The following is a 26,529-nucleotide window of genomic DNA, read 5'->3' on the forward strand; positions in this document are numbered from 1 at the left end:
TCGTCACAAGCATGTGTATTTCGTTAGCCACCCCGCTTCGTGTTTGGACAGCTGTTTGTGTTTTTTAAATAACAAGGGTTAGGAAAACAATACAGAAGTAAAAGGAAAAGGACACGTCTTGAGTAAAGCTAGAATCCATTAAAGCTTGAAGCAGGTGTGGCCCAAACTTGCACTGTCAGTGAATAATAAATAAGGGGGGAATATATATATATGGTGTTCAACTAAGATAGAGGCAATTTTTTTCTGTGACAAAAATCGAGCATTTGGACTGGGAGCGGGAGGTATATACTGTAGACTTCACACTCGTATTAATTATGTAGGTCAACCAACAAAGTAAGAAAGAACAAATACAAAGGGTAGCAGTGAGAAGGATTTAAAAGTAATTTGTGGAGAGTTGTTTTAAAAGAATCGTAAATGGTATGAAAAATTATCAACAACGATTACTGGGAAAAAAACCCCACAAAAGGCTGACTTCAGAATTTTTTTTATCACGATTGTCTTATCTGCTTCAAATTGCAGCGCTACTCTTGATAAGCTTCTGGAAAACAAGCTTGAGGGTGACACCTTGTGTTCTCAAAATGCCATTACAGTTGGTTCCCGCAGTATCGTTACTGTATTTTGAGATGGTTTTTAAATTTAAATTTCCTTTGATTCACATTCACTTATTGTTTCACTGTTCAGCGGTATTATATTTCATTTTAACTTTCATGAAAGTTAAAATAATTGACTTCCGCCTTGAGCTGGAAGTCAATGATGTTTTGAACCATTGGAGCAGCGGGGAAGTCCATGCATATGATTCCAAAGCGCTGGTTCAGGTTGGTCTTGGACCTCAAGTAGTCATACAGCTGAGGATTGACACGTTGTGCCACAGCCCTCGGAACGGCAAAGATGCCAGCGCCGCTGCTGTAGGTGAGGAAGATCTGGTCCTTGTTCCCCGCGGACGCCATCTCCAAGTGTTCGTAGACACTCTGCCACTTCTCCTCCACGTGCAGGAGTGTGGGAACCTTTGAGAACATGAATACCTGCTTTACTTCAAACACAAATTATTTGCAACTGCTGAATTTCTACTCCAGGGACCAATCAAGGATTTTATTTTTTTATCTTACCTTCCAGTCATCAGCGATGTCCAAGGAGTCGTAGCGCATCCCTAAGTCCGGCCCAAGGAAGTCCTGCAGGATGATGAGCTTACCTCGCGCCTGGCCCATGGTGGGCACCAGACGGCTATGCCACAGCATCTCCCATCGGGCGTAGCGCCGTACGTGCTCCACCACTGCCCCGTAGATGTTATCGGTTTCGCTCAGCTCCTCCTTGACGCGCATCAGGACCGTCTCGCTCGGGTAACTGGCCAGGAAGTCTTGCACCCCCTCCAACACATGGCCGAAGTGGGTGTGCTGGTACACCACCCCGTGGTGGATGGTGAGGTTGCCCTTCACGTGGCGCACCCGCACGTCCAGGAAGCGGATGCCGGCACGCAACTGCGAACCCAGGCTCCACGTCTGGCACTCGGCGTAGACGCCGCCGTAAAGCGCCATGGTGTTATGGGTGCCAGGCATGGTGAGCTCGGACAGGGGTCGCTCGTCTGGGATGCTTGCCATCCAGGACGGGTTGAGGAATTCCGGAGTGGCCGTGTCATCGTAGTCTGGTCGCTGGACTGCACCGCAGCTCAAACCTGAGATGCTACCACAACAAAGAGAATAGTTTTTCTGTTATACATATATATATCACCGTGAATCATTTTAACTCATTTTATGACACTGCCCTTTAAAATAAATGCAGATTATTCAATAAATTATTTTTTAAAAAAACAGTGTTTGACTCCCAAAAGCTGTCAAATTAAAGTTGTGTATTTTGAAACACTCACCCCAGAAGGAGCAGGAGCTTGATGAATTTGCACCACATGTTCACGATTGTTTCCCAGTGCTGATGCAAAGTTTCTCCTGTAATTTAGACATTGAATTAGAAAATTAAAAACAACACATGAAATAGATATGAAGCCATCCACCCATCCATCTATTTTCTAATCTGTTTATCCTCACATGGGTCACGGGTGAAGAAAAAAATGAGAATTCACGCATTGTATTAAAACAACCACCAAACTGTGCCTTAGGAAATCTACTAGCTTAATGCTAATGAACAATGCAAAACACCATAGACGGGCTAATGAATGCTAAAACTTTCTATAGCACAGACAAATTGATGAGAATGAAATGATGATGATTATAATGTGAAGAAGATGATGATGGTGTGATGGCATTCGTACCTAAAAGCAGAAGAGGTGCTCAGCCTCGCTTCAGCCCAGCTGCCCGAGTGGACACAGCCGCGAGGTGTTATTGTGGGAAAAAACAGAGTTGACCAGCTGAGCTCTACATTGAGGTGAGGGGCCTGTGTGAGAGAGAGAGTGTGTGTGTGTGTGTGTGTGTGTGTGTCCTATTCATCAACCGGTGAGTTTGAGCATTCACTCATCTCGTGTATTTGTTCCCATTATTGGCTATGTCACTGTGTTACTACACAGTTTTGTTTATGAGAAAGACATTGAATGTGGATTTCTGATAAGTTTGTGTGTCTCTGTGCAAGTGTGTATGCGTGTTGTGTTCGTGTGTGCAGATGTTTGATTATTGTTTTATCACTTAAAAAGGAATTCAAACATTGCATAACTGCCTTGTGCTTGTCCAATACTGTTTGCCTAGCTGTTGGTGCCACCTGCATACTCATGGTATGCACAAAAAAATAAAGATTCCTTTAAAATGAAAACGATAAAGTGAAAGCAGATTACCGAAGAATGGCAGTTTTACAGACCGTGTTAGATATGCCATACAAAGTTTATGTGATGGGGAAGAATGAAGTTATAAATGACACTGTAATTCAAATTTGGAATATAATATTTATTCTTTTATTGCAAAATGAGATTAGATATTGCAAGATCAAGTATTAACATGTAAAATGAGCCGCTTTTGCTTTTTTTAATATACAGAGGAAAAGGCGGATGTGTATGTAGGTTCAAGGGCCTCCTAATCTGTTGGGTTGGAAATTCTTACAATGCTAACAGCTCAGATGCTTATCGGTAGTATGATAAAAACCTGTATGGACCCATAATGTTAATCACCGGAATGTTTTGTGCCTCAGTGTGTGCTATAATGTAAAAGTGTGCTGAGATAATACCACATTTAGCTGAGCAGAGAAAGCACTTGTGGTATTGATGCTTGTATCGGTATCGTTGCGTAAAGTGCTACATTAGAATTGTTCAAATGTTAACATGCTCAAATATACCAGGAACGCATTCTATGTGCAAAATAAGGCTAATGCAACTTGATAAGGACTTTTAACCCTTTCCCTTTATGCGAGTACTTTACAAAAATAAATAAATAAAGCATTTCCAAAAATGTCGATGATGAAGGATTTTACGTTATTGGCATCTAAGCTACTTTTTTGAATGTTGAATTATTAAAAGGATAGCTTCCCAACTTGCCCTCACTTATGTTATGGTTTGGAATGATCTGTGTGCTGATGTTCGTTGGTTATGAATAATGAAAAACCTGTGTGGTCACCTACTCGTTTGGTTTGTGTGTTACAGGCAGTTTGTAGGAAGGCGTGTAGCGGGGGGAGGGGCGTCCGGAGTTGGGGACGCACGTCAACCAATCAGCAAAAAGCAAGGATGAGTCACTTCCTGGTTTTGCTTACCTTATTTGGCAGGAAAGGGCTGTTTCTTCCGTAGGCCGGAAAAGGAAAATGGTGGCTTGGGCAGACAGGCGGCTCCTGTAGGCAGAGAGATAGCAGCAGCTTTATCCCTGGTGAGTAAACATTAAAAAGAAGCAGCCTCTAGAGATTTGTGCTGTGATTGCTGATGTGTTTGAGTGTTGATTGACAGGCAGGGAATGGCGCTGGGAGTGATTGTTTGGGTGATGAGGAAATGGGTGGGAAGCGGGGTTCGAAACTACGGTACTGTACATCAGTTGTGTTTAGGTGAAGCGAAATGTGCTTGGAATCACTTAAGAACACCTTATCATGGTGACACACTCTAATGTTACTTTTCATTGACAGGGCTAAGACAGGCAGCGTGATGACAAATTTGTGTCTTGCTGTTTTGTCAGCGATGCACGATGAGTTAATGTGAGACAAACGATGTTAAATTAAAAAAAAAAAGAAAAATTCTTCAATTATTTTAGAGGGTCGGTGGGGTGACATAATCATTATATTTTATACTATATATTATCCACAGGGCGGCCCGGTAGTCCAGTGGTTAGCACGTCGGCTTCACAGTGCAGAGGTACCGGGTTCGATTCCAGCTCTGGCCTCCCTGTGTGGAGCTTGCATGTTCTCCCCGGGCCTGCGTGGGTTTTCTCCGGGTGCTCCGGTTTCCTCCCACATTCCAAAAATATGCATGGCAGGCTGATTGAACACTCTAAATTGTCCCTAGGTGTGAGTGTGAGCGTGGATGGTTGTTCGTCTATGTGTGCCCTGCGATTGGCTGGCAACCGATACAGGGTGTCCCCCGCCTACTGCCCGGAGACGGCTGGGATGGGCTCCAGCACCCCCCGCGACCCTAGTGAGGATCAAGCGGTACGGAAGATGAATGAATGAATGAATGAATATTATCCACAAATTTTAATTTGATGAAACAAAACAATAATTTCGTTTTAATATTCCAATGTTATTTGGATAAAAAATAGAAGTTAAATGGATTTTATTAACTGATTTCCTAAAGCTCAACATTGTAATTACATTTTGTAATAAACAAATAAAAAATAAAAAATCTCAGGATTAGATATGACATCCTGCTTGGAAAAATGTGCAATGTACGAGATTGTTTGCTTCAACTAGCATCAGTGGTGTTTGCATTAATCAAATGTGTACATTTTACTGCATTTTGTTCATCAACTTATGTCAGTGGTCAGCGACATTTTAAATGATTTGCTTGAACATGTACTGTACATTCTAACAAGTTTCTGTTTTCTAAAAATAGTATTGATTTCCCTTGAAAATTCTCGTCTTCACACTCTCTTGGTGTGGGATTTTTTTTTTTTAAATAGAAGAACAAGATGGCAGACAGCTCAAAGGTCAAGAAAACGGCCATCACCGTGCTGACCTATGTGGAAAAGGTGTCCTCTTTCGCCTCATCTTTTGACCCCATCTTTGGCATCGTCTCTTCCCTGGTGGGTGTGGCTCGGAAGGGTCTCATGGACGAGGAAGGTCACGAGCTGGATCAGGACTTCCAGGCCATCCACAGCAAGCTGGAGAGCATCTCCGAGAAGAACCGGCAGTGCCTGACGCAGATCCGGATTGACGAGGTCAATGAGACCTTTGGGAAGTACGAGGAGTACATCAAGCACCAGTACGCCGCCTTCAATGTCATGGTTGCGCAGGTGAAGAAGGACCCAGACAACACAACGCATTACATGGAGAACTTTGAGCGGATCTACGAACGGGACAAAATGGACACCAGCCTGGACGTGTACTACCGTGGTGTGATGGGCACTGGCTCGCTCTTCGGCAGGCCCCTGCTGAGGGTCTATCTGGAGAACTGCAACGCTGACGCGGAGATCATGGAGCGCCATTGCTCACACGTGGCCCACCTCTTCCACATGGGCCTCATCGCCCTCATGGCCTACACTGTGGTCACTGAGGACGACGAGGACGAGGTACGTGAAAAGTGGGCTGCCAGAGTGCAGGAGATTCAGGAGAAGATGCAGGAGGTGCTCACCATCTGCAACGTCAGGGATCTTGACCCACCTTCCGATGACAAAACTCCTGCTTCCTGAACCCGGACCGACAAATCAAGACCCACCATCCAGCTGTGGACCAATAGAAACGCAGACCAATCATCTTGTTATTCCAAAAGAAGTGTAACCTCAGCTTTGTTTGTTTTTAGGTTATTGTGTTGACCATGCCATGTTTTTGTTTCACTGTTTAATCACTTCAAATAAAAATATTGATGAGTTGATTGAGGTATACAGTCTTACCTCACAAGATTGTGGATCATTGTCCGTCCCCACTATATAACAAGGATTGCATTGTTCACTAAGAGATGCACTTCTAGATTTTTTTTTTGTCTGTCTGGTAAAAAAACAACAACACATAACTGGCCTCGTGAAGCGTAATTATAAGGGGCCATTCTAATATCACGAAAATGTTTACTGTATATTGCATTCCAATCAAAACAATAACAACGCCACACTCGATACCTGAAGGCATCTTAACACATGACGGTTCGCCCTCCCACGTGATCTCAAAATCGTCTATTATCCTACCGCCTCGGCGGCATTTGAACGCACCGCGAGTTTTGTTTTCTAAGGGGCCAAAAAAAAAATTCAGGCCAGCGGCGACCTCTTGCTCGAATAATCGTCCTGGAAATCCATCCGGAGAGGGCGACGGCGGACACTTTGAACGCCGAACAGGACTCCGAAAGTGCGGAGAAATTGGTGGTAAGTTTGCTCGGCTTTTCGGTGAGTTTGATCACTCGACTGAACCGATGCCGTGTAGCATCCAAAGCTAGCACGTCCAAACACCTATTTGTCGTAAACCTAAGTCAACTATGCCTTGTTAAACATTGCTTTAAATACGTTCGCTATTGCGATGATATAATTAGGGAGAGCCTTTGTGTTATTAGTATGTAAGAACGGTAGAGCTGCGGTTTCCGGGGCGTGACCATCATGAATTCAACAAGTAGTTGAATTGAGAAGCGCAGATCGGAAAAAAATTGTAATTCCCAAATTTGAGCCGAGAGCACTTTCTATGGCCGACCAGGCAATTCTAAAAGAAAATAAAACACTCAAGGAAGTGCTAGAAAAGCTATAAAAAACAAAAAACATTTTAAGTGGAAATGCGCAAAACAGGCGTGTTCTTTGGTTAAAATGCGTCACTATGATTCCATTTCAGCCCTAATAACAGTTTGTTGTCTCCTGTCGTGTGACGCCCCAGTCATGCCTCTCCACAGTATTTGGCCCTGAGAGCCGTTACCATGGGCAACGAGGACAGCCTGGAGGATGTGTTTGTCGCTGTCCTTCGGCCCAAGAGTCAAGTCAGTCTCAGCTCCAAGGAGTACAGAGCCAAAGCCTATGAGGTATACATTCAAACACATTCGTGAGTATTGTTTGTATGTGTATGTTATTTATAATTACGTCTCATTTACGGTAGCCCATCTATGGCGCATTACTTTTTACGATAGCATGAGTCAGTGGACCTTTGTGAGACTAAATTACATACTATGTACATATTAGATTGCTGGTTGAATCACTACGTGTGTTCCCACATTGAGATCCTGCTGAGTGAAGTGCCCTTGGAGGGGAAGGAGAAAAAAAGGAAGAAAGTCCTCCCAGCGACCAAGATCCAAACGGCAGGAGACCAATCCAAATCCATCTTAGACTATGTTGCAGACGCCATCAAACCCTTGTCCAACAACCAAAGCTTCATCGGTGAGCATGTGACGATTCACTTTTGCTCTTCAGACGAGACTCATCGTCTGGTTTGTATTCCAGGCAAACGTGTGGTTCACATGAAGAAATTCTCCTTGTGTGTGGACAACGACGTTGAAGAAGCCTCGCTATGTGTGGTGCCAGTTGGCGTGAAAGGTGCGCGTCAGCTGCCATGTTGTGTTTTTTTTCCCCACCCCCAGTATTAATGTGGAAATGGCTAAACGAATGCTTCTCAACAGACAACAGCAAACCAGTCCACAGCGCGGGCAGCCCAAGCTTCTACTGCCTGCATGACATCATGAGGGTTTGCAGCGAGACCAGCATCCACTTCTGCCCCGTCACTGCCAGGATGCTCCTTGCCTTGGACAAGTGAGCTTGGATTTCGCATGGCAGTTACTCAAACTTTGAACCTTTGTTATTTCAACTGATCACAAGCACCGAGCTCATTTGATCCCTTCAGATGGCTAGCGCAGCAGCACACCGTGCCTCACGCCATCCCGGCGCTGTTCCGGCCAGCGCCCGTGGAAAGGGTGAAGACCAACGTCAACAACCCGGCATATGGCGGTGAGGGCAGAGTGAGCGACGGGGGCCTCCACATGGGCTATACGGCACTGGAGATCAAGAGCAAGATGATGTCTCTGGAGAAGGCCGACATGTGCGTCCTAAACCCACTCTACGGCTCCGATCTGCAGTACACCAACCGGGTGAGTACTCACACTCTGTATTTAAGTACAAGTACACATACTTGAACTTAAAATAAAAGACTGTAGTAAAAGGACACATATCATTACTTGCAGATTTTTACTGTTGACCGCTCAGTTTGGTCGCAATCCCCAGTGAACAGTGAATTCATTTGATCCGTTATGGTTGCTTGGCACAACAGGAAAAAAAAATATCTGCATGCATGATGCAAAAATAATTTTACTCTTTTATCGGTAACAAGCCTATTTTAAGTTGGGAGTTTAAAGTGCATATCCACACAAAGTACAGTAACAAAGTATTTCTACTCTATCGCTTCCCAACACTGAATCTGGGCCACTTCTATTAAATAACGGCATGTCTGCAGGTGGACAAAGTTATCATCAATCCGTACTTTGGGCTGGGAGCACCCGACTACTCCAAGATCCAGATCCCAACAAGGGAGACGTGGCAGCACAGCGCCAACTGCACAGCTGAGGACAAGTGAGAACGCATTCCAGTTTTGCCTCCGCTGTGTTTGTCATTTAATCCTCATTTTTTTTCTATGTAGGGAGCGTCAATGGGTGGACGACTTCCCTCTCCACCGCAGCGCCTGCGAGGGAGACACGGAGCTGCTCACCAAGCTCCTGGACAGCGGCTTTTCGGTCAAGCAGCTAGACAGCGACCACTGGGCCCCCATCCACTACGCCTGCTGGTGAGGCTCCAACAAAGCCAAGCGTCATCTTCAAATCATTTTTGTCGATTGACGTTTGTTCTTGGTCCCTTTAGGCATGGTAAAGTTGAGGCGACCAAGTTGCTGTTGGAAAAAGGGAAATGTAATCCCAACCTGCTGAACGGACAGCTCAGCTCACCTCTGCACTTTGCCGCACGAGGCGGCTACAGTGACATCGTGCAACTCCTGCTGCAGCATCCCGAGATTGACCGGGTACACCAAAATGACCATGACAAAAAATATTTCTCTGTAACCTTTCCTGGTTCAGATGCTTGTTGCCAGGCAGAATTCAGGGGCACTATGTATTTTTTACCCAAAGCATCACACATTCATAAAGTATTTCAATTAAACATCAGGACCCTAAATGTCCTCTTTGATGATTGTCGTTTTCCGACAGCACATTGAAGACCAGCAGAAGCGGTCACCGCTGCAAGTGTGCGAGGAGAACAAACAGAACGAATGGGAGGAGACTGTGAAGCTTCTCCAGCAAGCCAACAGCAAACCGGTGAATTCCACCACCGCCGACTGCAGTTGGAATATTGCCCACTAGAGGGTGTCATTTCGTACTGTCGGCCAAGAGAGACTTTTAATCCACAGGAATAATGTAGTCATTATTTTGCTTAGTTTTTTTTTTTTAATCCCCCCAGTATGAGAAAGTGCGCATCTACCGCATGGACGGCTCGTATCGCTCCGTGGAGCTGAAGCACGGCAACAACACCACAGTGCAGCAGATCATGGAGGGCATGCGTCTGTCCCAGGAGACTCAGCAGTACTTCACCATCTGGATCTGCTCCGAAAACCTCCGTGAGCAGACTTCCTAAAGCTAGCTAACGTCATATACAAATTCACGCTTATCATAAAGGACGCACCCTTATAGGCTGCACTTTTACAAGGATGTACCCTCGTGTTTCAATGTCATTGACTGGTTTAAGATTATTATTTTTTTAAGGAGATATATTTCTCGGGGAGAGGAATATAATGACGACTGCAGCCATAACAGGGATGTGTGTGTCACAGACCTGCAGCTGAAGCCGTACCACAAGCCTCTGCAGCACCTGCGCATCTGGACGGAGATCGTGACGGACCTGACTGTGCTGGACCCGCAAAGGGAGACGCCTCAGCTCTTCCTCCGCAGGGATGTCCGCCTGCCCCTGGAGATTGAGAAAAAGGTCAGTCACATGGCTAAACTGCATGGCTTCAGATTTGGGGGAAATCCTTTTCTTTCTGAAGAATGCCAAAAAGTAAGGATTTTCTCACTTTTTCACTGTAGGTGGAGGATCCACTGGCCATCCTCATCCTGTTTGACGAGGCCCGGCACTGCCTGCTGAAAGGCTTCTTTCCGGCTCCCGACAGCAAGCTGATCACGCTTGCCAGCTTCCTACTGCAAATCATCTACGGCAACTACGAGAGCAAGAAGCACAAGCAAGGCTTCCTCAAGTACAGCGCTGACTGAATCGGAATGTTTTCTTTGTTATACACAAAGGTCGTTTCATCTTTTGTTCTTTTCAGTGAAGAAAACCTCAAGTCCATTGTGCCCATATTAAAAGTGAAAAGCAAAGCATACCACTGGACCAATAGGATTCTTCACGAATACAAAGTACAGTGGAAGCTCCGACAAGTTTGGACAAGTGTTCCCCGTCACCGTTTCAAACTTTTATTTGGCGACAGGCGCTGACCACCAGCGAAGGCGTGAGCAAGGAGATGCACCACCTGCAGCGGCTCTTCCTGCAGAACTGCTGGGACATCCCCACCTACGGCGCCGCCTTTTTCACTGGCCAGGTGTATACGAAGGCCAGCGCCAGCAACCACAAGGTCATTCGCGTCTACGTCGGCGTCAACACCAAAGGGCTACACCTCATGAACATGGAGACCAAGGTGTGGCGTCATCTCGTGTTCTCATCGATTTATTTCCCGACTCTTATTTGTTTGCGTTATCATGCTTCCTTGTCATATTTCAGGTGCTTCTCATCAGTTTAGAGTACGGCACATTCATGTGGCAGCTGGGACACGCTGACCAGTACTTCCAAGTACATAGCGGCGAGAACAAAATGAACTTCATCGTGCACACCAAACAGGTAAAAGCGGTCCATCAAATTGCATCTGAATGAGTTTGGTGTGGTCATACTTACAGGGGGAGAGGCGGGTCGGGATGTTGAAGTGCTTCTGTGGATTAAAAAAATGGGGGTAAACTATTATTTTACAATGTGCACAAATCAGTGAAGGTTACAAAGTTGAACGTTGTGAAGGTTTTTCCTAACATGCTGTGACAAAAAGCTGGATATCATCCATTGTTTACTCTGTGGCATGTCACACTATTTACACAGCATTGGCCAAATCCTGACACGCCGTCTCCAAATACAACCCTGTGAGCAAAGAGGAATCGCACTTCTTCGTGGAAAAAAACGTTAGCTTATTTTTGACACGTTTGAACTATTTACCTGGTATTAATGAATGTCTGCCATCATTTTTGATAGGCTGGCCTCATTGTGAAGCTTTTAATGAAGCTAAGCGGACAGATGACATCCAATGACAAAGTCGCCGTCGACAAATACGCTTACGGCTGAACCAACAGCGCTCTGAACGGCACGGCTGCCAAACCATTTCAAAGCCGACTAAGAAGTGACTGCAATGGAGGACAAAGTTTGTGCATGTGTTAATCTCATGGACACAAGTTCAATGTGTATGTGTGATTGTTTTGACAAATCTTGTATTAACGCGATATGTAAATATGTTTATTTAATGTGTTTTAATAAATGAAATGTTTGGATAAGAGTGTTGGGTCTTTTTTATATGATGGTGTCTAGTTTTGCACAATTAGGAGATTAATTAAAGAAACAACATTCATACATACTAATGATTGCTTGCAACCAATTTCACTTATCAGTATGAATTTGTTTCTTCTGTGCGAGTGATGTATAGTGACATTTTTGTTTGGTGGTTTGCCTTTATATTTTTTAATAACGTAAACTACGTGCATTGGCTCAGTTAAAGTTAGGGAACACGGTTCAGTTATTGTGCTAATTTGGAGCAAATTAATTGCAAGCTCTTGCCATTAAGTTAATTAAAACGTAAAATATAATACTGTTTTTAGCCAAGAAAGATATATAAGCTTTCAATTAATGTGTACTTCAAGTTACCTTGATTGCAACGAAGCAGTCATTTCCACAAATAGTATCTTCTGAGGGACTTGTGACGTAATAAAATAACCTCGAAGGCGCCGCTTATCTCTGACGAACTATTTTCGTAAATTATTTCCCAAAATGTTATTGATATTTTTGTTAGTATAAACATTATCAATATATTTCCTGTAATATTCACTGAATATCAAATGCCTTTAAATAAAAACCAATAATAGTTATTTATTATTGTTCGGCCACGCGATGACATCATAACACCCGAGATCGGTTCAGACGGAAGCAGCCAATCGCAAGAGGAGTTGCTTGACAGACACGAAACTAGTAACCAATCGAAAACTTTTGTCGGTCAGGCGGGGGCGGGACCGACGTCGACAGGTAGAGATGGCGGGTAAACAACACAGGGACTGCAACAATTTTGACTGGAGTTGTCCCAGATTCTCATGATCCGTTCGTGCACTTCAAGAAGTGATCCGGGGGAGCAGAAGTTTTAAACATGTCCATGCACTTGTACCAAATGAGCACTAAGCTGCTTGGGGACACGGTGGGCAAAATGAACGACAACTTAACTTCCTTGGTCCTGGCTGCTTCTGCGGTCATGCTCACTTTTGGATATTTTTACAGCAAAATACTTGTCAGACAGACTTCTGACAAGAATGGGGTGAGTTGTCTTAAAGTGAATGAAACTGATACTTGAATTCAAATGTGCTTGTTGTCTCCCCAGACTTATCCGCCGTACATCCCTTCCAGTGTCCCCTTCTTGGGACATGCTGTTGCCTTTGGTAAAAGTCCCATTGACTTTTTGGAAAACGCCTACGAAAAAGTAAGTTCAATCTTACAGTTAATATTTAAAATATTATGGACAAAATTATATGACATTTGATGCAATGTAAGTCCATTTTAGACATTCATGATATATCAGTGTACAATAATCTATGCATTCTGTTATTTGGTTATTCTTTGGGAGCCTATTCTGTGTTACTCACATATTAAAAAAAACCAAACAAACACCTATTCGCTGCTTTGGTGCCATTTATGGTGTGTGGTGACTCCGAACGATGTTGAAGATGACTGTAATTTAGTCACGCCTGAGCCTTGTCGAATCGAGATCACTGTGCAGTCCACGTTTATATTTATATTAAATATATTGCAAATCTAAATGGCAAAATCTGACCGAAAAAAACCCCCGACCCTTGGGAAGCTTCATGACATTTGCAGCTAAGAAGAAAAGAGTAAACGAGAAGGACACAAATGTTTAAACCTCTAACATCCTGCCCCTCCACAGTACGGACCGGTGTTCAGCTTCACCATGGTGGGCAAAACCTTCACGTACCTCTTGGGAAGCGACGCTGCTTCACTGCTCTTCAACAGCAAGAACGAGGACCTGAACGCCGAAGACGTCTACTCCCGCCTCACCACGCCCGTCTTTGGCAAAGGAGTCGCCTACGACGTCCCCAACCCAGTGAAGAGTCGGCCGGAACACACGTTGTCATCCAAAACGAGGAAATAAGTCTCCTCATGGATGTTTATGTGTGTGGGTGTAGATCTTTCTGGAACAAAAGAAGATGCTGAAGACGGGCCTGAACGTCGCTCGCTTTAGGGAACACGTCAAGATCATCGAGGCGGAGACTGTCGAGTATTTTCAAAGATGGGGAGACAGCGGCCAGAAAAGTAAGATCAAAGCCGCTCCTTATTTGTGCTGCAAAATATCAGTGACTTGTAATTTCAAAAATATGTTTGACATTCCAGTACCAATACTGTATGGCCAAAAAATAACAATGCAATACACGTTGGTCATCTCCCACCACGTTTTGTCTTTTCCTACTTTCAGACCTTTTTGAGGCGTTATCCGAGCTCATCATTCTGACGGCCAGCAGCTGCCTACACGGCAAGGAGATCCGCGGCCTGCTGGATGAGCACGTGGCTCAGCTCTACGCCGACCTGGATGGAGGCTTCAGTCACGCCGCCTGGCTGCTGCCCGGATGGCTGCCACTGCCCAGCTTCAGGTGGGACGATGACGACGTCCCACTGCCCAAAATACTGGGCAGTATTTTGTTTCTCCGAGACCAGATTAGCAATAAAAGTGTTTCCCCGAGTGCATGTGCCATTTGCTGCATAGGGATTCACCCATTCGCATTTTTTAAGAACCTATCAGCTGTTACGTATTTTCTTTTTGTGCTTGTGTGCAAAAATTCCACAAGATGGCGCCAAAGCCCTGCAGGGCCACCAGTTAAGTTTTACTACAGTATATTAAGCACGTGTGTTGGTTTTCTTCATGTGTATATCTATATATATATTGCGCGTCGTCCCGCACGCGGTCTGTCCTTCTGTCTGTCCCTTTTGAAAACGTACCTACTTCACCGCGCCGCTGCGCGCCGCTCAGGCAGTGGCTCACTACGATCGCGCGGGCATCTTAGCGAAAAAATGTTGTCTACCCACAAGCATTGCAATGAAATTTTTAGTTATTTAGTAGAGCTAAACATCTCTTTATTTTCGCGATAAGCAATGAAGATGAACAAAAAGTTGAACCAAGCAACAACACTTTTGTGGGCCGAAGGCCCACCTTACCAGCCTTCCGCAGGAACCGGCTGATGAGCCGCCCGGAGGGCGGCGAACCAGCTAGTGTTTTCATAAAGTACAATAGAGGGGTTGTTTTTTTCTGTGGTGCCAGTACAGATTGGAGATGTTTTGTCATCATTAGGAAGCGGGACAAAGCTCACCGGGAGATCAAGAACATCTTCTACAATGTTATCCGGAAGCGAAGAAGCTCTGAGGAGAAACTGGACGATATCCTGCAGACGCTCATGGATGCTACCTACAAGTAATTAAAAAACAGCAAAAGAAAAAAATTAATTCATGCTCAAAGTTGGTCAAATTCACAGAGGGATTCACATTGTTTTTTCCCTCTCTTCATCTGTCAGGGACGGCCGGCCGCTGTCAGACGACGAGATCGCCGGCATGCTGATCGGCCTCCTGCTGGCCGGTCAGCACACGTCGTCGACCACCAGCGCCTGGTTGGGTTTCTTCTTGGCCAGGGACAAAGCCACACAAGATCGCTGCTACGCCGAGCAGAGGGCCGTGTGCGGCGACCACCTGCCCCCCCTCCACCTGGATCAGGTACCACCGCCTTACGAAATATGAATTAAATAATACACTCGTGATTAATGACGTTGTCTGCAGTTGAAGGACCTCAGCCTGTTGGAGCGTTGTTTGAAGGAGACTCTGCGGCTGCGGCCACCCATCATGACCATGATGAGGATGGCTCGCTCTACACAGGTAACGACATCCATCAGTGTTGATTTCCTACACGGCTGCTAACAAAAACAAAGGGCACATCACGTAGATGTTCTAGTTCCCAGTGTAGTCTAAAAAAAAAAAAAAAACTCCAGTGTCTCCAAACGGTTCCACAGACCGCATCAGGGTTTACCATCCCCGCGGGCCACCAGGTGTGCGTGTCCCCGACTGTCAACCACCGACTGCAGGACACGTGGTGTGAGAGGACACGGTTTGACCCCGACCGCTACCTCCACGACAACCCTGCCGCCGGCGAGAAGTTTGCCTACGTGCCTTTTGGAGCCGGTACTCACACCCTTTCTATGCTACAACGATGTTTTTTTTTAATCTTTTCAAGAAAACTATTAATCAATAATTTTATTAATGCAGCTCACCCAAGCCTTTTAGATTTTAGCTAAAAAAAAAACGACCAAGGCGTTTTGATACGAAAAAAACGACATAGTTGTCACTTCACGGAAAATATTTTTTGCTGTTAGGCACAACCCTATCAGATCACCTGAAAAATTATGGCTAAATAAATCCGTAACAACTAAATAAATAAATTAAAAAAGGAAGAAGTAACATTTTCTTTACATTGAGTATAGAAAAAAAAAATCAATGCTAACATGTATGAGGGGGGGCATGGAAAGTAAATCTCCAATTTCTGATCTTTTTATCGATATGGTTTTATGACAGGGAGACATCGCTGCATCGGGGAGAACTTTGCCTACGTGCAGATCAAAACCATCTGGTCCACATTGCTGCGCCTGTACGACTTCGACCTGGTGGACGGATACTTCCCCACCATCAACTACACCACCATGATACACACGCCCCACAACCCCATCATTGCGTACAAAAGAAGGAAACACTGAAGACTGCCACGCAAACAGTTTCGTGTAAAACGGACCCGCTAATTCAGCATCGGTGCTGTGATGAATCACGCTGCCTTCAATGAGCCTGGCAAGTTGATTACAACAGGGAAATGTGCAACTTGCAAGCTGGTTCTGTGAGATCATTTCTAGTTTTACTGAACGCAGCATGAAAACTGCGAATTTTACTGTTGGTTGCCGACGACGGTGAAGAAAAATGCATTTCATTTGGTAAAAATGTAACAACAAAAAAAGTCTTCCTACTTCTGTGAAATGTAAATAGAAAATGAGGTTTGTGAATGTTGACAGTACTACCCAAAAAGAAAACGATAAATAAAAAAAATAAATCAAATCATTCCAAATCTTTGCCTTTATTTCATTTTTTGACAAAATAGCCAGAAAAGCTACTATAAAAATACGCTCTCTACAAATGTCTTCGGGCCTTAAACAAAACACGCGTGTAGAAGAATCCAGTTAAGCCCACTTTGCTCACAACCAACACCCACGCTCACATAAATTAATCTCATATCTTTTTTTTTTTTAATTATCCACAAACAAAATGTACACCATTTGTCGAATTAAATTACACGTCATTCATTCAAGTGGCGGCGACACGAGACGCAAACCTGTCTGTTGCATGCCATTTTTTTTTTTGGTCCATGTGGAAAGAACAGTTTGCATCAAAAAAGGCAACTTATTTTGTTCGGTGTCTTCATCTTAAACCGAAATGCAGCGGAGCGAGCGAAGACGAAGCACCTGCAGAAGAAAACAAAAGAATCAGAGAAGACATTTCATAATTAATACAGAGGAGAGATTGCATTGCAAAGAAGCCGCATGTAAGCGAGTGACGAGAACCTGACGTGACGCTCCCCAGCCTCCTCTGCAGGGCCTCCAGCCGGGAGATGTAATCGGTGAGGGCTCGGTCGGGGTCGTAGTTCTGCAGGTGGGAGCACGTGAGCGCCCCGTGGTCTCCAGCCGCAAGAAACCTAAGACCCAAGAAACGAATCCTGAAAAATTGCCGTTCAGTCTTGGTGGAGGCTCCTGAAACTTGTCCCACCTGTGCTGCGCAGAGTAGACGGGCGACCTGGGGGATTCCCGTCCGCTGCGTCCCCTACTTGAGCTCCCTCCTCGGTCTCTGTACACTTCCAAGCCTGGGTGGAGGTAATCTCTATCATCACTGGCTGAAGAACACACGCACACACAAAAACGAGTTCTAAATTTGTATGATTTAGTGCCTTATATGCTGTCGGGTTTTCTGAAATAATTCATATGATTTAAGAAAATGGTAAAAGACTTCAAGATTTTTTTTTTTAAGATGGTGATCAGAATGGTAGCACCACCACGTCAATTTGAGCCAAGGGAGACCCCCGATAGTGTTTCATTTACTGATCATCTGCGTGGTTTCACTTTTCTGGGTTGTGTTGCTCATGCCCGTTGTTTTGTGCCAGCGCTTGACCAGGAAACGCATTCTGGAACACACACACACAGAAAATCAACCCAGTGAAAATAATGACTTGAAATGATTTTAGTTTCTCCTCGCCGACTTACCTGGAGAGGGCGATGGAGACGCGCACGGCCGAGCGGAAGCGCATGAGCCCGTGCGGGCGCAGTCCCCGCTGGCCACTGCCAAGTCCCTCCGAGGGCCGGCCGCCCATCCTGGAGAGCATGGCCAGCGTGGCCTCCTCGCACTCCTGGAAGCTGCCCAGCAGCAGCAGCAGGTACTTCTTCTGGTAGATCAGAGACTTCCGGAAGCTCTCCGAGCGCAGGTACCTGCCGTACATCCTCTGCACGGGGACAAGCGAGGGCGCAAAGACACATTTAATGTTAATAGTGAGCTACCCGCAACACGATTCATTTTTACCAACTCTACGTTTGTGACACATTTCCTGACCTTGAGGGCGGCGTTGTCTGCCTCAGGTCCGGTTAGCTCTCTCAGCGTGTCTGTCCTGATCTCCCCTCGCAGCCGGGCCACCTGAGCGAGGGCCTGATGTAAGGCTTTCTCCAAGCGAACCTTCTCCCTGCTCCAGGCCTCCTTCTGCTGAGAGAGCAACAGCGCGTCGGCAGAGTCCGGCCCGGATGCTCCTCGCCTGCCGCTGGCCTGCAGAGGGATGAAGAACACGGTGAACAATTGCGACATTGCGGTTTGTCTTTCACCCCGCTGCTGTCTACTCACAGCATCGCCTGCATGCCGGTAATAGCGGAGTTCCTCTTCCAAGTGCAGCGAGTGGTTCCTCAGGTCATTCTTCTCCTCCGTCAGGCGGCCCACGAAACCCGTCAGCTCGGCGTTCTGCCGGAGCAGGCGCTCGGTCAAGGAGGAGCCCGATGAGGAGCTTCCCGCCGACAGTGCAGAGCGCTGAGGAGGGAGGTAAACGACAAAAGCGCATCTGTTAGCATCTCTCGTTAGCCGTTATATAGCTAACCGCCATTTTGTGTACATTTATATTTGCGTTATGATTTTATTCCATACGACATAAGTCTGCCCACCTCAGGGATAGATGGGAGAGCTGGAGTTTGCTGCAGCATGCTGATGACATCATCCACACTGGACTGGATCAGTGACAGCTCTTCACCCGTGATCTCAGCAGTGGCCTTGCTTGCCATGCCACGGATCTTGGAAGCGACAAGGTGCAGTTTCCCCAAGATGGCGTCCGCCGTGCGCCAAGGGCCCGGGTGGTGTTGGTGGTGCGGCATGGGCGGTGTCCCCTGCCCAGCGCCACCCTGCCGAGCCAACCTCTCCTCCAGTCGCTCCTTGTCCTCTTCCAGGCTCCTCCACCTCGCCTCTTCGCTCGCCAGCAGGTCTTGCATCTCAGACAACCGCACTTCCAGTCTCTCCAGCTGGGCCCGGGCCTCCAGCAGAGCCTCGTCGTTCTGCCTGGACTTGAGGCCCGCCAGGCTCAGCTCCTCGTCCTTTCTCAGCACTTGAAGCTTCTCAGCCTCCATTTGGCTGAGGAGATCCACCACCTAGAAGACAACATTTAAATCATTTCACATTACAGAGAGGACGTCTGATTAATCGTATTTGAATCGTAGGCCTATGAATGGAAAATATTTTTAGATTAGTCAAAGATTCATTTTTACACCATCACCTGTGCCTGCTTGTCATCCAGCTCTTTTTGCAGACCTTCCAGAAGGTTTTCCTCCTGGCTGGCTGGGCCTCCGCCTACCCGCAGTTCCCTCTCCGTGCCCAGAGCGGAGCTCATCTCGCGGGCCTTGGCTCGCTCCGTCTCCAGCTGGACTCGAAGCTCCTGGAGGCGACTGTGGAGGCTCAGCTTCTCCCTCTCGACCTGCTGGCAGAGGCGGGAGGAGGCCTGGCGCTCCTGCTCCAAGGTGGACGTCAGCCGCTCCGCTTGGCTCTTTTGCTCCTCCAAAGCCAGATTTAAGTCCTTGGAAACAAAGTCAAGAGTTGGTTGGAGTTGTGGCGATCGGAGTGTGGTGAGGTCTTACCTCCAGTTGTTCTCGGGCGTTCTCTTCGTTCCTCCCGGCGCGACGGAGTTCCTTCTCCATGCCCCACTGAAGTTCGCGGCCTTTTCGGCTCTCCTCCAAGAGTTGCTCATTCAGCGCGTCCACCTCCGAGGCCTTCTGCGATACCTCGGCCCTGCATGCAATGACACGTTAAAATGACTCCATCAGTTGACAGACCACTTTGTTAATTTTTTGTAATTTATTCCTCATTTGATTACTTTTTTTTTTTGCATTGTTGTTTTAAGAAGTCTTGCCAAGTGAAAATTTCCAGTTGTATGTGTCCATTCTCACCTAAGGGCCTCCAGTTCTTTGAGATGCTTGTGCTGCGATATAAGCGTGGTCTCCAGCTCCAGTTTGGTCTGCGATAATTCCCCCTTCAGCTCCTCCAGCAGCAGCCTGTCAGCCCGCAGTGCCCCGTCGGCATCGCCTCCCCCCCGATGCTCCGTCGCGCCCAATAAGGTTGCAGGTCGTGCACCTGAGGAAGGAAATCAAATGAAGTTTTATTCTTTTCTGTCCTTCCATTTAGATGCTGCGTCGTCGCTCCTTTTGAAGCGCCTTACCTTGATGAAGGCGCTTCATCTCTCCTCGGAGATGATGGATCTCAGCGATGAGACTGGACCGGTCTGCGGCATGGAGGGTACTCAGTGCTTCTCTGTGATGTACATCCTAGAAGAAGGCCGAAATGACCAACATTAGAGTGACGATGAGAAGAAAAGAACACTGCCGGATGTGGTGCGGAATATAAATTGTAAAAGTGATCTGAGGAGCGGGATTGCGGTCACCTGCTCGGCCATCCTGCGCTCCAGCTGGTTGATGTGGATGATGACGTCGCTGGTGTCCGTCAGGTCTAAGTAGGTGTAGAGGGCACTCTTGGACACGCTACGCTCCCTCATGAACACCCGGTGTACCGCTTCCAAGAGCTCCGCACGCCAATCCACAGAATCGCCCGACACCTAGTCGCGCACAAATATGACAGTCATCCTTGCTAATTTGCATTAGGACCTTTTGCATTGTGTTAGAGGACTTGCATTTTCCAAAATGATTTTTTTTTTTAAAGTTGGTGTTGGATAATCCTTGATTCTATCTTGCTTTGTGCATATCCAAAAACAAAAAAACAAAAAAACCTGCGTGGTCTGCATGTGAGCAATGAGGCCTTTGAGGGACTCCACGGTAGCCAGCAGAGCATCTCTCTCCTTAAGCCAGGCCTGCAGGTTCAAATGGCCGCCGGGCTCATTTTCAGAAACAGGAAGTTCTGACAGCGAGAGAACATGCATGCCCTCCTGGTGCACCTCACGCAGCAACGACTGCATGGAGAAACAACAATGACGCATTACCAAAAAATAAAAAATAAAAAGGATTTCAAACCTCACTTTGGGTGACTAAAGCACATTGATTTAGTGATAGGTTTTACCTTGATCCTGTCAGGTAATAATGGATCGTCCGCCTCTCTTCTGGCACCTTCGGGTGTCACCCGAAACTCCTGCTGGAGTCCAATAGGGAGGTCATACCCGGTCCTCTGGCTGTAGTCAGAGCTGCTGTCTGCAAACGAGAAACAAAACTCAAAATTGTGAAAAGGATCATAACTCGCGGCGTGACAAAAACAACAATTTGAATCTGAACATGTGTTGATGGTGGAAAAGATCAACCCAGACTGACATGGCTCATCAATTATGGCACTACGCGTGGAATCGTCTTTTAATTGGAGCGATGCGGGCCGCTAATTATATCGAATTGTGTATTATTAGCATCGTGATTGACTTTACCACTCGTGTAGCCATCTTTGAACTGTGACAGTGGCCGATCTTGTCTTAACGCGGTGACCTAAAAACAGAATTTCATCAGAAAAAACGCACAACAAATAAACCAAAAAATGTGTTTTTGGGGGGGCTGGAAGTTAAAATTCACCTCAGCGGCACGCAGCTTGTCAATGATGGCCTTGAGCGCCTTGCACTCGTCCTCCAGGTTGTGCGCGTCGCGGCGCAGCGCGTCGCTCTCGGAGATGTGGCGCGCCTCCATGTCCAGGATTTCGGCCGCATGCAACTCCTGCATCTGGACCACCTTCTCTCGGAACTCTCCCATGACTTCATCCAGCTCCTCGTTGGCGGCTGTCTGCATGGAAGCATCTGCCTGGGCCAGCTCGGGACTTCGGGAGGGTGCGGCGCCCTTCCTGGAAAGGGACATCTTGTCTTTGGTCCCCTTGGCCAGGGGCTGCTTGCCGCTCGCTTTCCTCTTGGGCTGGGAGGTGGACGAGGAAGTGGAAAAGAAAGGCTGAGGGGATGTGGTGGGAGAAGGAGATGTCGAGACCGAGTCGCCTGCTTTCGTCAGGGCCGCTCGAGCCTCCCGCAACTCATTTTTCAACTTTGAAATGGAGACCTCGTGGAGCTGGATGTCATCCTGCAGCTTGGAATTGTGGGATTTGGAACTTCTCAGTTCTTCTTTGGCGGTCTCGGCAATCTTATTCATCTCCTGGAGCTCCGCTTTCAGCTTCAAAATGGAGACCTCACGAAACTGGATCTCTTCCTCGTGGGATTTGGTGCTTCTCAGTTCTTGGGTGGAGTCCATGTTCTGCTGGACTTCTGGGAGTTCCTCTTTGAGCTTTAAAATGTTGACCTCACGTAACTGCATCTTCTCTTGGAGTTTCTCATTGTGGGATTTGTAACAGTTGAGTTCCTCTATGGTTGAGTGCAGGTTCTTTTGGAGCTCTTGGAGCTCCACTTCAAGTTTAGAAATAGAGACTTCACGCACTTGAACATCCTCCTTGAGCTTGTCATTGTGGGATTTGTAACTGTTGAGTTCTTCTTTGGATGTGTCCAAATTCTTTTGAACCTCCTGGAGTTGTTGTTTGAGATTCAAAACTGAGACCTCACACACTTTAATATCCTCCTGGAGCTTCTCATTGTTGGATTTATAGCTGCTAGCTTCTTCGTTGGCGGAGTCCACATTCCTGTGGACCTCCTGGAGCATCTCTTTGAGCTCTGAAATGGTGACCTCGCGGCGCTGGATCTCCTCCTGGAGCCTCTCATTGTCGGATTTGTAATTGTCGAGTTCTTCTTTGGTGGTGTTCATGTTCTTTTGGACCTCTTGTAGCTTTTCTTCTAATCGACTAATAGACGTTTTATGCACTCGAGCGTCCTCCTGAAGCTTCTCATTGTGGGATTTGTAACTATCCACTTCTTTGGTATCGTTCATGTTCTTCAGAACCTCCTGCAGCTCCTCTTTCAGTTTCAAAATGGAGCCCTCGCGGAGCTGAATGTCTTCCTGGAGCTTCTCATTGTTGGATTTGTAGCTTTTTACTTCCTCGATGGTGGTGTACAGGTTCTTTTGGACCTCCTGAAGCTCCTCTGTCAGTTTCGAAACAGAGAGCTCACGCACATGGATGTCCTCCTGCAGCTTCTGATTGTGAGATCTGGAGCTATCCAGTTCGTCTTTGGTGGAGTCCGCATGTCTTCGGACCTCTTGGAGCTCCGTGAGAAGGTTCGTCCTGTCTGCTTTGTCCTCTTCGATTTTCATCTGAAGAGAAAAGAAAATTTTGACCATCAGTTTTCCCATCTTCGAGTTGGGCTAGATAATAAATCAGATATATCAACACATTTGGGTTTATTTCTTCTTCTTCTTTTAATATAAAATATTTGCTGATGTGTATTGCTACCACAAACAATGTGGATTTTTCTTGTGAAAAAAAAAAGCGCCTTTCTTAAATGAAGGTTGAGGAAACACCGTTCACTGCTAAAATTAAATACTTTGTACTTACTTGTAAAAGATCTTCTTTTAGTTGAGCAATGGTCAGTTCCCGCTCCTTTCGTGGGGGGAACACAATACATGATCAATACTTGTCAATTACGCAACGTCTTTATCATCTACTGCTTTCTCAATACCTGCAGGAGCTCCTGCAGCTTCTCCAGCTTCTCCTTGCAGCTGTTCAGCTCCTCCTTGGCAAGCGCAGCCTCCTCCTGGGTCTTGGTAAGCTCTCTTCGGAGCACTAGCATCTCCTCGTCTCCTCCAGAAGATGACTGAGGCGGAGCACAGACTATTTTGGCAGCCTGCTACTTTGAAAAACATGACAACATACTGTAGATGAAGGTTACCTCCTCAAGTTGCTCCTTAAGTCTTTCGATTGTTTCAGTTTTGTCCTAAGAGAAAGACAAGGAATGGTGTTACCAAAACAATTGTCCTGAAGTGAAGCTTTGGAACTCAAAAGCACACTGATGCATACTTGAAGTTCCGCCTGGAGATGGTGGCATTGCTCCATGTGGTGGTCCAGCTGTTTTTTGGCAGCCAGGGCTTCATTTCGGGCCTCTTGAAGCTCTGACGTGAGCGCTTGGTCACCAGCCGAGGCCTGGTTTCAAGAGACAGACCATTTGATCAACTTTACCACAGTTCCCATGTAACTAATCAAGTGCAAATTGATTTATATACAGAGAAAAAATATGAAGAGATCGATTAGGATTTTATTTGAGATTTAACCAATTAAATAACAACTATTAACTTGAGCTTTTTCCCCCCTACAAATTTTGGTTCATGAACATATATTTATTTTAAAAATTAAACTCTTCATGGCCATAGAACACAAATGTGTGCCAACTGCCGTTTCGAAACGTTTTATTTTATTATTTTTTTACCTCCAGACCTGCCGACGTTTTGTGTCGCTTCTCGTCCATCATCTGTCTCAGCAGATCCAGCAGTGCCGCCAGCCTCCTCTCGTACTGCGCCTCCTTCGAGCTGGAGAGCAGCTGCTTTCGGAGCTTGTGGTTCTTCTTGATGTCACTTAAACTAGCCTCAAGCTCAGCAAGCTTCTGGTTCAGGTGACCTAGCAGGTCACCCGAACGCTCTTTGGATGCCTGTTGCTGAAGAGCATCAAGTGTGGCTTGGCTGACCAACGCCTCGGCCACCTTCTCCCTTAAATGCTCTTCCAGGGTGGAAACTTTCCCCTGGAGCTCTTCTGCGTACTTTCGAGAGTTGCACAGCTCGGCGTCTTTCTCGCCCGCCGAGTCTTCCAGCTCCCGGACGCGGAGACGGAGTTCGTCCATGCCGGACGCGCCGTTCTTCTCCAGAGCTTGCGCTTGGGCCTGCGCCACGGTGAGGTGGGCGGTTCTCTGCCTCGGGGTCTCCGTAAAGTCCTCCGAGTTCTCAGCGATCTCCCTCAAGTGGCGGTGCGTCTCCAGAGGCTCGCCGTGCTCCGCTTTGAGGGAGTGGAATTCTCCGGAGACCAGGTCCATCTTTTGTTTCATTTCATCGTGATCGTACTCGTTCCTGACGTGGGATTCGTCATCCTCCTTGCGCTCCATGTGGAGCAGCTCCTGCTGGAGTTTGTCAACGACGGCGTTCAGCTGCTCCTGCTCCTCCTCGCTTTTGCGCTTGAGGCGTTCCTGCTCACTGCGCAGGCACTCCACCTGCGACTCCAAGTCACTGATCAGTGCATCCCGCTCATCAATTCCCTGAAAAGAGGACTCAAAAATATTAGGACATAATATCAAATTAATGCTCCCCACCTCTTTCCTTTAGATGAAACCTTGGGAGTCTCTGCTTCACTAATATGAATGAAAAAATTAGATTCGATCAGGGGTGGGGCCACTCTGAACATTTCCATGATTATGCGTGTTGTAATATTTGTTGCATTCATACTAAAGTATCAAAATAAAGTATTTTACGTAATATATCTTTCCAGTACGTTTGTAACCAATTGTTCCCCTGAAATTGGTTCAACAGTATGAATTTATTCACTTCATAAAATTATGTATTGTAAATAATGAAATAAAAACGTTGGTAACAGTAGAAAAAGAAAAAGCATTTACGTTTTTAAAATCAACGATTCTCTGATTAAAATGTGTCAACTATCAGGTCGCATTTGAAAAATTGTCAAGAAAAAAAAGGTTTCCAATTATTATATTAAAAAATTGGCGCACTAATTACTCATAAATTAATTCCAACAACATTTATTGTTCAACTATTTGAACAATTTTGTTTTCTTCCTCATCTCCTCATAACCTGGCTCTTTTGTTTTGTTTGAAAAAAAAAAATGAACGTGGCCCTCAAGCCCACCCTCGGATTATGTCTTCAGAGAATTTTTTTTCCCCCCCAACACGGAAACTCAAGAGCTTGAACGAGGCACCGTAAAACGAGCACATGGATTTACTTACCAAGACAAACACAACACCAAAATGGACGGCACGAAATAATAAAATAAAAAATGAAAACACCACACACGACCAGGTAGCGATGCACACACCGAATAGACTCGCACATTCTATTCCGTGCCCGCATAGACATGGCTTGTTACCTTGTTGCCAGACGTTTTCTCCAAGTGTTGGAGCTTAGTGATCTGTTCATTAAGAAGTGCTATTGCCCTGTCCTTCTCCTCCATCACCTTCAAGAGTCAACAGATTATAACGTGATGGAAAGAACATAGCACGACAAAAGATAAGAGAGTCCTGAGTCGGCCCGATGACTAAATGAGTGAGTTGCCCTGCGATGGATGTGATCTGGCAGACATGGGAACTCGTCGAGTTTTCTATTCTAGTCTCGTCACACTTTTGGTTGGGAATCGCAACTCTCGCCAAAAGGCAGAACACACTGTCAACACTGTCCTATTTATACCAAGTGGGTATTAGCTACATGCTAAGCTAATATCCTCTGAAAACACTTCGTTAGCTTCTATTTAGCATTTCATAAGAGGACCGTATTCACGCAAATAGTGACCTTCGTTAAATATCAATTTGAATAATGCTCATGGAACTATTTTACAACATGCGGCAAAGTCTCCACAACTTTGTTATGTGCCGCGGATTTGGTTAGCAACAAGACGTTGTGGTGCGACTGTATGTCAGTTTACCGGAACGCAAATTTCCACCAAAGATGCCGTCTCCATGTTGTAAAAGATCAGCTTTAATATTGAGCAAGTCAAATTGTATTTATATGACAGGTAGGGCCACTGTTTGACATAATATGGTCATTTGCAAAACATGCAGGAA

At 46.1% G+C, this 26,529-nt stretch overlaps 5 protein-coding genes across 12 annotated transcripts in view; 3 read left to right on the forward strand and 2 right to left on the reverse strand.

Moving 5' to 3' along the window:
- Positions 1-444: 444 nt before the first annotated feature.
- On the reverse strand, positions 445-3,755 carry si:dkey-266f7.9 (uncharacterized protein LOC100006223 homolog). 2 transcript variants are annotated; one of them, XM_052070405.1, is made up of 5 exons: positions 3,679-3,749; positions 2,261-2,299; positions 1,862-1,937; positions 1,107-1,677; positions 446-1,004 (listed from the first exon to the last, which is right to left on the reverse strand). In XM_052070405.1, the coding sequence occupies exons 3-5, from the start codon at positions 1,897-1,899 to the stop codon at positions 699-701; spliced, it is 915 nt and encodes a 304-aa protein (XP_051926365.1). In that variant the 5' UTR covers positions 1,900-1,937; positions 2,261-2,299; positions 3,679-3,749; the 3' UTR covers positions 446-698. The 2 variants fall into 2 exon arrangements, with proteins under 2 accessions (XP_051926366.1, XP_051926365.1); XM_052070406.1 differs by lacking the exon at positions 2,261-2,299 and having other exon boundaries at positions 445-1,004; positions 3,679-3,755.
- Positions 3,678-5,938, forward strand: rpz2 (rapunzel 2). The gene is made up of 2 exons (XM_052070412.1): positions 3,678-3,788; positions 5,028-5,938. The coding sequence occupies exon 2, from the start codon at positions 5,037-5,039 to the stop codon at positions 5,754-5,756; it is 720 nt and encodes a 239-aa protein (XP_051926372.1). The 5' UTR covers positions 3,678-3,788; positions 5,028-5,036; the 3' UTR covers positions 5,757-5,938.
- A 313-nt stretch (positions 5,939-6,251) lies between these two features.
- krit1 (KRIT1 ankyrin repeat containing) lies at positions 6,252-11,580 on the forward strand. 3 transcript variants are annotated; one of them, XM_052070344.1, is made up of 17 exons: positions 6,252-6,419; positions 6,916-7,057; positions 7,253-7,409; positions 7,473-7,565; positions 7,649-7,778; positions 7,870-8,113; positions 8,476-8,591; positions 8,659-8,802; positions 8,877-9,033; positions 9,218-9,325; positions 9,468-9,624; positions 9,838-9,989; positions 10,091-10,257; positions 10,330-10,417; positions 10,489-10,695; positions 10,779-10,895; positions 11,295-11,580. In XM_052070344.1, exons 2-17 carry the CDS (start codon positions 6,956-6,958, stop codon positions 11,382-11,384), a joined length of 2,229 nt encoding a protein of 742 aa, XP_051926304.1. In that variant the 5' UTR covers positions 6,252-6,419; positions 6,916-6,955; the 3' UTR covers positions 11,385-11,580. The 3 variants fall into 3 exon arrangements, with proteins under 3 accessions (XP_051926304.1, XP_051926305.1, XP_051926306.1); XM_052070345.1 differs by lacking the exon at positions 6,252-6,419 and having other exon boundaries at positions 7,215-7,409; XM_052070346.1 differs by lacking the exon at positions 6,252-6,419 and having other exon boundaries at positions 6,932-7,077.
- Positions 11,581-12,295: 715 nt separating this feature from the next.
- On the forward strand, positions 12,296-16,451 carry LOC127603769 (lanosterol 14-alpha demethylase). The gene is made up of 10 exons (XM_052070371.1): positions 12,296-12,615; positions 12,679-12,777; positions 13,240-13,416; positions 13,499-13,625; positions 13,786-13,960; positions 14,656-14,775; positions 14,876-15,071; positions 15,135-15,230; positions 15,365-15,533; positions 15,924-16,451. Exons 1-10 carry the CDS (start codon positions 12,451-12,453, stop codon positions 16,100-16,102), a joined length of 1,503 nt encoding a protein of 500 aa, XP_051926331.1. The 5' UTR covers positions 12,296-12,450; the 3' UTR covers positions 16,103-16,451.
- Positions 16,452-26,529, reverse strand: part of akap9 (A kinase (PRKA) anchor protein 9) — a 35,102-nt gene continuing 25,024 nt past the window's right edge. For all 5 annotated transcript variants that reach the window (XM_052070272.1, XM_052070273.1, XM_052070271.1 and 2 more), the window contains 23 exons: positions 25,839-25,925; positions 24,181-24,996; positions 23,775-23,897; positions 23,647-23,691; positions 23,437-23,571; positions 23,313-23,357; positions 21,467-23,071; positions 21,325-21,382; positions 20,973-21,100; positions 20,686-20,865; positions 20,344-20,514; positions 20,122-20,227; positions 19,853-20,036; positions 19,544-19,694; positions 19,186-19,482; positions 18,584-19,060; positions 18,273-18,452; positions 17,991-18,197; positions 17,648-17,883; positions 17,486-17,568; positions 17,157-17,280; positions 16,955-17,085; positions 16,452-16,855 (listed from right to left, as the gene is read on the reverse strand). In XM_052070272.1, coding sequence (XP_051926232.1) covers positions 16,812-16,855; positions 16,955-17,085; positions 17,157-17,280; positions 17,486-17,568; positions 17,648-17,883; positions 17,991-18,197; positions 18,273-18,452; positions 18,584-19,060; positions 19,186-19,482; positions 19,544-19,694; positions 19,853-20,036; positions 20,122-20,227; positions 20,344-20,514; positions 20,686-20,865; positions 20,973-21,100; positions 21,325-21,382; positions 21,467-23,071; positions 23,313-23,357; positions 23,437-23,571; positions 23,647-23,691; positions 23,775-23,897; positions 24,181-24,996; positions 25,839-25,925 — 5,613 coding nt within the window. In that variant the 3' untranslated portion in view covers positions 16,452-16,811. The remainder of the gene's footprint in view (positions 16,856-16,954; positions 17,086-17,156; positions 17,281-17,485; positions 17,569-17,647; positions 17,884-17,990; positions 18,198-18,272; positions 18,453-18,583; positions 19,061-19,185; positions 19,483-19,543; positions 19,695-19,852; positions 20,037-20,121; positions 20,228-20,343; positions 20,515-20,685; positions 20,866-20,972; positions 21,101-21,324; positions 21,383-21,466; positions 23,072-23,312; positions 23,358-23,436; positions 23,572-23,646; positions 23,692-23,774; positions 23,898-24,180; positions 24,997-25,838; positions 25,926-26,529) is intronic.

This window comes from Hippocampus zosterae, chromosome 7 (genome assembly GCF_025434085.1).
Source record: "Hippocampus zosterae strain Florida chromosome 7, ASM2543408v3, whole genome shotgun sequence".
In the NCBI taxonomy this organism is placed as follows: domain Eukaryota; kingdom Metazoa; phylum Chordata; class Actinopteri; order Syngnathiformes; family Syngnathidae; genus Hippocampus; species Hippocampus zosterae.

What these genes read in the sequence shown, in the direction of transcription:
- rpz2 (XM_052070412.1), top strand. Translation starts at nt 5,037, where the DNA reads ATGGCAGACAGCTCAAAGGTCAAGAAAACGGCCATCACCGTGCTGACC.
- krit1 (XM_052070344.1), top strand. Translation starts at nt 6,956, where the DNA reads ATGGGCAACGAGGACAGCCTGGAGGATGTGTTTGTCGCTGTCCTTCGG. An exon ending in GGTGCCAGTTGGCGTGAAAG is followed by an intron (nt 7,566 to 7,648) that starts GTGCGCGTCAGC and finishes GCTTCTCAACAG; the next exon opens with ACAACAGCAAACCAGTCCAC. An exon ending in AGCATCCCGAGATTGACCGG is followed by an intron (nt 9,034 to 9,217) that starts GTACACCAAAAT and finishes GTTTTCCGACAG; the next exon opens with CACATTGAAGACCAGCAGAA.
- LOC127603769 (XM_052070371.1), top strand. Translation starts at nt 12,451, where the DNA reads ATGTCCATGCACTTGTACCAAATGAGCACTAAGCTGCTTGGGGACACG. An exon ending in TGGAAAACGCCTACGAAAAA is followed by an intron (nt 12,778 to 13,239) that starts GTAAGTTCAATC and finishes GCCCCTCCACAG; the next exon opens with TACGGACCGGTGTTCAGCTT. An exon ending in GGATGGCTCGCTCTACACAG is followed by an intron (nt 15,231 to 15,364) that starts GTAACGACATCC and finishes ACGGTTCCACAG; the next exon opens with ACCGCATCAGGGTTTACCAT.
- si:dkey-266f7.9 (XM_052070406.1), bottom strand. Translation starts at nt 1,899, where the DNA reads ATGTGGTGCAAATTCATCAAGCTCCTGCTCCTTCTGGG. An exon ending in AAGCTCCTGCTCCTTCTGGG is followed by an intron (nt 1,678 to 1,861) that starts GTGAGTGTTTCA and finishes TTGTTGTGGTAG; the next exon opens with CATCTCAGGTTTGAGCTGCG. An exon ending in ACATCGCTGATGACTGGAAG is followed by an intron (nt 1,005 to 1,106) that starts GTAAGATAAAAA and finishes ATGTTCTCAAAG; the next exon opens with GTTCCCACACTCCTGCACGT.